The sequence below is a fragment of the Henckelia pumila genome, chromosome 2 (assembly GCF_033568475.1).
Source record: "Henckelia pumila isolate YLH828 chromosome 2, ASM3356847v2, whole genome shotgun sequence".
Classification (NCBI taxonomy): domain Eukaryota; kingdom Viridiplantae; phylum Streptophyta; class Magnoliopsida; order Lamiales; family Gesneriaceae; genus Henckelia; species Henckelia pumila.
The window spans coordinates 10,944,669-10,953,559 of NC_133121.1; the positions used below are offsets into that span (position 1 = coordinate 10,944,669).

The following is an 8,891-nucleotide window of genomic DNA, read 5'->3' on the forward strand; positions in this document are numbered from 1 at the left end:
ATGTATTCATGAAATTTTATATGATTATGATTATATATGTGTTGAGCAATAAAATATTTTTATGATGGAAATTGAAGTAGTGTGACAGCACAGAGGTGGTTATCCACTATTTATGTTAAGAGGTAGTTTACTACCAGCATAGAGGTGATTTATCAACGCCACGTACGTTGGTTCAGGAGACTGATCAATCAGCACAGATTTAGTCACACTTACTGATAGGACCATATTATGTTTCAAAATGTCGTGCTCAACTATACTAAGTATGCTTATGATGTCAAGTTATGTTTACGTTCAAGAATAAGATCAGTGATGTTTATGGCAAGATGATGAAATATTTTATGCATGCATGCATGTACATGTATATGTATTAGTATAATAATGTGATGCATTATTTTTAACCTTGCTATAAAGGGTTAGACATGTTGAGCCCCTAGGCTCACTATGCTTATATGGTGCAGGGGAGACAGATGACTTTTATGTAGCTCCTACCAGTGGTGAGGACGTATGAGCTCACGGAACAGTGGCCCCGTGACCGTTGCATGATTTATTATTATTTCAGATACATTTTATCATGTTTTTGAATTTTAAGCAAATTATATTTTTACTTTAGTATTTCAGCACTTGGTGTTTTTGGAACAATGCAAAACTTATTATTTTTATTTCATGCATGATAATATTTATCTTTTATTTTGAATTACATATATGTATGGGCATATATGTATAGTATTATTTTTAGTATTTTATAAAAAAAATCCGCATTTATTAGTAGTAGACGTTTCAGAATGAATGTGGAGATGCTCGACATTGATGGTGTCACACGATGGAATGGATGCAGAGTAAAGAGGATAACAAGGCTGGTGTGGCTTTAATATATTGGCAAAAGAACAAAATTCACGGCGCTGCTTTTAAAGTTCAAGTATGTTTTTGGTTTATTGAATATATTGAGAGAAAGTGCATGTGTTTTAATAGTTTGGATGAGTGATTCAATAATGCTTAACAAGCTTTGGCAGAAAAAGATTGAAACTAGACAGATGTGATGTGCTGATGTTCATAGACTTCACATCTTCAACTGTTAAATTTATTGTTTTTGAAAGAAACGGTGTACGTGGTTTGTTATGTAAAATAGGCAGTGTTGTTCTTAGTGTTGTGACACCGCGGACAACACCGACTCTTGATTTTAACCTACAATTATAATAAGATTTCTGTCAAGTGGCATCAAAAACAACTCTTGACTTTACTAAGAGAGATTCCGTTATTTTTGTTTTGTAGGTTTATCATGGACATGCCGGTTGTTGACGTCAGATTCCAACCACCGAAAGTAAATAATTCAAATTTATGTGAAGGTTCAATTTCTTTGATCACCCAAAAGTTTGAATATTATTTGAAGAGAAGAAACAAACATAAATTTGGGCAACAATTTAAGCACCCTAGTTTTCCTGCTCCTAAAAATCTGTTGAGGGTGTCACCTACTCGAGAACCATCTTGACCAAGGTAAGTTGTTAATTATGAATCTAATACCAAGAATTTTGATTATGTATAATGCAGGAAATGCAATGGATATGGACACTATGAAATTGAATGTGCAAATCGATTCCACAAAGGTATGAATTTTTCATTGAGTGATGATGACTCAGACAGAGATCAAGAACAGAATGATGAAGAAGATCATACCTCATTGGCTGCATTGTTGAAAGAAAAGAGGTGTTTTCAATTCAACCCACTTGGTGTTGCCTCCGATGTTGCAACACCAGGCCAAAACACCAGTGAAAAATCAGTTTACTTGAATACATCTACTTTTGGTAATTTTGGTGATCAAGAAGCTGTCAATGATGATATAACTCTAGAGTGTGTACAAGAATTTTATGAGGAGTTGTATGCTGATCGTATCAAACAGAACAATTTGAACACAATTCTCTCTAAAGAAAATTCTTATTTGAAGTTTGTCATGGTCAAGCTTGAAGTGATTCTAGATAATAAAAATCTTGAATTCTGCAATGATAAGGGGGAGCTTAAAAAGGTAACTCTAAAACTTGTTAAGTTTAATTCAAGTACATTCAAGCTTGATTTTATAATGGGTAAAGATGGTAAGGCTGGTCTAGGGTTAGAAAATAGAGTGTTTGAAGTTGTAGAATCATCAAAACCAACTGTGTTTGTGAAAAAAAGTAGCATTACTTCTAGAACACCCATTGTTGCTCCGCCATTCAAGAATTATTCATCAAAAGAGCGTGTTCCTCCTCAAAAATCAAAGCAATGGAAGCGTCATTTTATTTGTCATTACTGTTTCAAACCAAATCACATCAGGTCCTTTTGTTTCAAGACCATGAATGACTACATATATTGGAAGTCAAAGCTGATGTTTCCCCCCGTGTTGCACAACACCAGGCGGAACACCACTAAAAACAGACCCACAACAAAGAAAATTTGGGTACCAAAGTTTGATTTTCAGTGTTTTGTTGTTTATACTTCTTTGAAAACTAACATTGCAGGTCACTGGTACCTTCATAGAGGAAGCTCACGCCACATTACAGGTTTGAAAGAGCATCTCATGGACCATATTGAACAAATATGTGGTAAAGTGACTTACGGAGGTGGTGCAAAATGAAATATTGGTGGCAAAGGAACACCGAACGTGGATGGATTTTCAAAGTTTCACAATGTGCTACATGTCAAGGGACTAATCTCAAACTTCAAGTTTGATTAAAATACTTGTGAAGTTTTTGATAATGCTAACATATGTTTTTTGATAGGTACAAGATCAGCAGATTACTACCAACTTGGAGAGGAACTTGCCTACAAACACATGAAGGTAGATGATCTTGATTTACGGAATCAAAAGTTGTGTCATGCAATTTTGAAGACATTGAAAAATCTGTGTAAGTATGAAGCTGTCCAAGGTATGCATATTTTGAATCCTGGAGTTCCATATGTTTGTGGTGCATATCAAATAGGTAAGAAAACTCTCGTGTTGCATCCCGTGTTACAACACTTTGGGACAACACGGTGCCTTGAACTTTTGCATTTGGATTTAATGGATCCTACTGAATTAGAAAGCTATGGAGGTAAGAAGTTTTCTTTTGTGTGTGTTGATGACTTCTCACGTTTTACATGCGTAAGATTCATCAGAGAGAAGTCGGATATGTTTGATATTTTTAATAATTTACTCGCAAAGATTACTAACCTGCATAACTTGAAGGTTGTAAGGATCAGGACCGACCATGGTAAGGAATTTGAGACCTATTTATTTTCATATTTGAGTGATAAGAAAGACATATCAAATGAATTTTCTGCCCAAAGACTCCTCAACAAAATGGCATAGCCAAAAGAAAGAATATGACATTGCAGAAGATGGCTGGGGTGATGTTGAGCTCAAAGAATATCTCAAAATTATTATGGGCAGAAGTCATGGATACAGATTGTCATGTATTTAATCGAGTATACTTAAGGTGTAACGACTCACGTCCTTCCACCGTATCCCTCCCCAGCATATAGCATGGCTCGGACCGCATGGTTTAGCTCAATGGTACCAGAAATCATAAAACTTTGTACTTAAGCCTGGAGGTATAAGGTTCGATTCCTGGGGAGGGCAAAAACCCACTGCCAGGAGTGGGGAGGTCATGAGTGTGATGCCCGTCAAACCATGCGGTCCGAGCCCATGCTATAGGCTGGGGAGGGATGCGGTGGAAGGACGTGGGTCGTTACATAAAAGAGCGACGTCACTTTATTCGAGATTTGGTGGAAAAAGGTGTGATCCAAATGGATTTTGTTGGAACTAATAACCAACTGAAAGTTATATTCACAAAATCTTTAGATTTCGAGAGATTCTCAACTCTTCGGAGTCTCTCAGCATGTGTGCATTATAATCCTTTGCTGGTGTTGTCGCCGGTTTTACAACACCTTAGACAACATTGTTGTTTTTCTTTTCATGCATGTTTAGGATTTTACGCATTTTGCATTCACTTTGTGATGTGTAGTGTCTTAATCTCTGTTATAGTGATTTGATAGGCGCCAAGTTTTTCTGCAAAATTTTTAAAGCACATTGACCCTTTTTCTTTTGAACTCTAACTAAACCACTAAGTAGTTGAGGGATGTACATGTATTCCATGTTCGTGTCCCATGTGAATGGTGGTTTCTCAAATTCAGTGTTCGGCTTTTTAATAAGTTTGATGACCAAATGTCATGCATACAAACTTTATCAATAATCTGAAGAAAATGGAAAAAGCTACTTAATTGAGTCCAATGAAGACTGTTCTTTTAGTATGCAGGCTACCACTTCTGGAAATTTTCTGAAACCAAGGGTAATCAAGTGTGTAAGTTTCAAATACTTTTTGAAAAACTATGGTGTTGTTGATGATGTTGTCAACACGAGAGGCAACACTACACTTGTAAAAATATCATGTGCATGTGGTTGCATTTTATTTTTATGTTACATTCTGTTTTAGGCATAAAATAAGACATGAATATGCATTCAGAATTGTGAATATTTTCTGTTCAGGGTTTGACGTTCTAAACGAACAATTTTGGTGAAATACTCTATCTACTGAAAATTGAATTTTTGTGATTGAAAATGATTTAGTGGAGTTCAGCCGATGTGGAGTTATTTATGGGAATTTTTGATTGCTTTCAATCTCGGGTTATTGTCATAATTGGGTTGGATTTTATTTCCTCAATTTGAAAAGTTTTACCCATAAGAATTTTCGTTGGTAAGTGTTTCTGGATGAGTTTGTTAGAAGAAGAATGTTTGAATGTTTGAATTCTTTTTACTGTCCAATGGATTTCTTTTAAGCATATATTACTCATTGATTTGATCATTCTTATGCTTAATTGGTCTTTGCAATCATCAAATTGTCTTTCTACATTCTCTCGCTTTGATTATATTTAAGCTTATCTGTTTTCTGTGCTAATCAGATTGTCTTTTTGTTTTGGTTTTTTCCAAACATGTGCCTACTTCTACTGTCATTGAGGAAGAACTTAATGCAGATATGCAACAGAAACTTGCAGATAGTAGGCCTAATATTTTTGGTAGTTTATCTTCCATCTCTGAGAATGATGCATTTGAGGAAGCGAACACAAAAGATTCTGCTGGTGATGATGTTGTGAGTGATGTTGCCAACATTGGAGGCAACACTGTTTATGCAGAATATGATATGTCACTTGCCTTATTTCAAAAGTTGTGTTCAGAAGCTTCTATTGTTTATTGACATATGTATGTCAACCATGAATTCATTGAAGAAGAATATTGATTTGGATGCTTGCAAGAGGCAGATTTTGGTTGAATTTGTTCAAGATTTGAGGTCTTTTTGCTACTGTCTTTGCTTTTGTTCCTAACAGTTGAAAGCATGCTTTGGAACTCTTTGCAAACCTCGCTGCTAGTGTAGATACTGAGCAATCTATCAAGTTTGACAGAGTGTCTATACATGAGCGAATAGATGTTTGATTCAGTTACTACTGCTCTATACCGCACTTTTGATGATGAAGAGAAAGGAGTTCTGCTGAATATCAATGAGTGTTGTGAAGAACTAGATTCCTTCAACCAACCTTGCTGTGGTAACCAAGTACAAGTTGTGGTACTTTTTGTAGTTGGAACTTGATGTCCTTTCAAGTTTGATGAAGTTGATATTCAAGTTCATATTCAAATTTGCTGATGGAGGTTGATAAAGTCCACAAATTTGCCTTTTCCATCCCTCATCTTTGGGATTCTGGAATTATACGGCTTTATCCGAAACATTGTTGAGTCTTTGTCTCTGGATGGTTAAGAATTGAAGGTTGCTCATATTTTGCTGAAAGGGAAAATAAACCTAACTTGGTCTGAATCTGATGTTGTGTCTCGTGTTACCAACACTGCGCGCAACACTGCTCCCATAGCTGATTTTCTGTAGATCACTCATGTTGCTGTACAATCTTCGGTGGATCATGCATCGAAGAAAATAAATCAGGAGAAGAAAGATAATGTATACTATGAAGCCTTATTGGCCGAGTATTGATTGATGATTGAATTGGATGTTTTTGTTCCTCCCATTTTTACTGAGGAAATTGTCTTTTATGATGATAATGAAGCTTCCCTGACTCAAGTTCTGAACATTCTAAAGCAAGGGAAGACTGATATTTCTGTGGTTGTTTTTGCTCAACCTTCCGATGATGAGCTTGATAGATAAATTCTCGAATAATTTGCTGCAATCAGGTCTGATGTATCTTATAATTCCTCCAAATTTAAAGATGATTATAATGCTTAAGCTAGTGAGGAATCAAGGCTTCTGGAGAAGATGATGATGCACATGCTTGTGTTGCTGATGGTGTTGCCAACATCACAGACAACACGGATGCTGCTGAGTTTTATTTTACTACTGTTTTTTTCTAGAAGTTCTACTCTAGAGAAGATGCTTCTGTGTGGCTCTTGTATGTGAATATAGGTTGATTGATGAAAAGAATATCGATGTGGATGCCTATGAAAAGATCAATTTGGTTGAATTTTTGAAGGATCAAAAGCTATTTTTATTGCAGTGGTGCCCTACAGCAGGAAACCAGTGCTGAAATTTTTGTGAGAGAAAAACTTTTTTAGTTCAACCTTGCCACAATAAATACTCTTTATGACACACCGAATGATGAAGAAGGGAACCACTCTAATACTCATGGAGTTACTGCTTACTCACCGGTGGTTTGCTCAAAAGTTGCATGGACAACTCTCTGCTACAGAGCTCACATCTTTTTAATCTATCTTACACAAAACAGCTGTATGCAATTGGATGCTCTCTACAAACTCCAGTGTGGTGACTCGACCACAAGCGTTTGTGTAATTTGCTATAGAGACTGAGAGCACTTTCATTTTTAGCAAACTCGTATTCAAGACTATACTCCAGTTTGCATATGGAAGATTAAACCCACCAAGTGGCCTTTTTCATCTTTGATCTATGGATTTTTGGAGTTTCAAGGTTTGCTTCGTGATATTGGTAAAGGTATATCTGAACTGAGTGAAGATCTGCAGGTTGAAGCTGCTTTAATAAGAGGGAAGAGAAACCTTGACCTTCATTGGTCTGAATCTAATGTTTTTGTTGTTGATGCTGATGTTGTTTCCGGTGTTGCCAACACGGGAGACAACACTGAAGAACTTGAAGAAACTGTGCCTCAAAAATCCACTCTGGATTTTTCTCTCACTATCATTCAGGCTCTCAAGTGTCATGATGAGATCTTTATGGATCCTTGTTAGCTGACTGTCGTACAAGATTTGGCATTTCTGGCCAAAAAAGGGTAGAGAATGCACAAGATGAGGCTGGTCCCTCTGGGACTAAGGACGATGAGGATGAGTACACTGAAGATCAGGAGAGATCTGATACTGATCAATTTTGGATTGATTGGTGTCACCCCATATTTTTTTCTTATCTCATCTTAGCTTTAATTTTCAGATTATTATATCTGTTTTTGTTTTGTTATAGTTATGTGCCTTAATTGCTCTGATATGCTTTAATTAGACTAACTACTTCTACCCCTCTTATGCTTTGATATATGAATTATAGAATTCCTAAGCGTCAAGGTTCGTGTTATCCTTGGTATTGCCAACACGAGAGACAACACCTTCAGGGGGAGAAGTGTTTTAAACTCAGGGGGAGTTTATGTTTGAATTGTTTGTGCTAGTTTTGTCCAGAAAGGCAAAAAAGGGAAGATTGAAAGGAATAGTAATTCCTTGAAGATCTTTTCCTTAAGTGTGTAATTATAATATTAAATTTTGCCTTCTAGACAATAGATTTGATATGACATGGTAAAATATTCTATGATCTCGAGATTGACTAGGATAGATATTTACCTAGTATGAATATTATATATTGATTAGAAAATTAAGGGATTTATGTTTATAAAATATTATCAAGATGTGATATGATAGGTTGAATATTTATGTGCTATTATCGAAAATATTGAGATAAATATTTGCCTAGATTGAGTATTATCTTGATAAGGAAATATTGTGTATTATCGTTATATCATATATTATAAAGATTGTATCAAAAGAGTCTTATTCCTAACAAAGACTTATTTTCTTATTTGTGTAGGACTGTACAAGGAAATCATTTCTATGCTTGGACTCTCATCTATAAGAAATGATTCTGCGCAAAAACAAACGTACACTTCAGAGGAGAATTCATAAGAGCTTTCAGAGAAAATCACATTGAAGAATTCGAAGATTTTGAAGCAATTTTGTAGTCGTCGTTACTACTTGTCCTCGTGTTGCCGTTCGTGTTGAAGACATCAGAGACAACACTGTGGGCACTGTGTTGATCGAAGATCTTTTCTGTCTCTTCAATTTAGGCTACGGGAGTTGCATTTGATTTTTTTTATACATTGATTATTTAGGATGCAAGTTTGATTTCTCAACTTATTGAGAAATTTAGGATTTACTGATTTTTCGTAAAATCACTAGGATTATTTTGTAAGACCGATCTTACGTTTACTAGTGATATTTAGCCTTAAGGCACCTGCACGAGTTTTTATACTCGTGCAAAATTAATTTCTTGTGTTATTTATTTTTGTTTATTTTTCGTTGCACTGTGTTGTCTTTGGTGTTGTGACACCGCGGACAATACTGACTCTTGATTTTAACCTACAATTACAATACGATTTTTGTCAAGTGGTATCAGAGCCAACTTTTGACTTTATTAAGAGAGATTCTGGTTATTTTTGTTTTGTAGGTTTATCACGGACATGCCGGTTGTTTATGCCTTTATAAGCACTCTAGGATGGAACAAATACGTGTTTATGTGGATATTCGTATGCTACAAAGCTAGCAAAAATGTGTCATGTTTATGTCACTGAGTTGCCAAAATGTACATGATAAGTTATTAGATTGTATTGGATTGGTTTCGACGAATTAACCTTATCTTATAACAATTAAGATTTGTGTGTTG

At 35.6% G+C, this 8,891-nt stretch overlaps 1 protein-coding gene across 2 annotated transcripts; it reads left to right on the plus strand.

The window, feature by feature from the left end:
• The first annotated feature begins 731 nt into the window (after positions 1-731).
• On the plus strand, positions 732-8,520 carry LOC140884785 (uncharacterized). Of its 2 annotated transcripts, XR_012150719.1 has the most exons (4): positions 732-916; positions 1,270-1,343; positions 1,546-2,873; positions 8,040-8,520. XR_012150719.1 is itself a non-coding variant. In XM_073291644.1 (3 exons), exon 3 carries the CDS (start codon positions 1,604-1,606, stop codon positions 2,600-2,602), a length of 999 nt encoding a protein of 332 aa, XP_073147745.1. In that variant the 5' UTR covers positions 732-916; positions 1,270-1,343; positions 1,546-1,603; the 3' UTR covers positions 2,603-8,520. The 2 variants fall into 2 exon arrangements, 1 of the variants encoding a protein (XP_073147745.1); XM_073291644.1 differs by having other exon boundaries at positions 1,546-8,520.
• Positions 8,521-8,891: the final 371 nt, after the last annotated feature.

Coding starts and splice junctions, on each gene's coding strand:
- LOC140884785 (XM_073291644.1), top strand. CDS start 1,604: ATGAATTTTTCATTGAGTGATGATGACTCAGACAGAGATCAAGAACAG.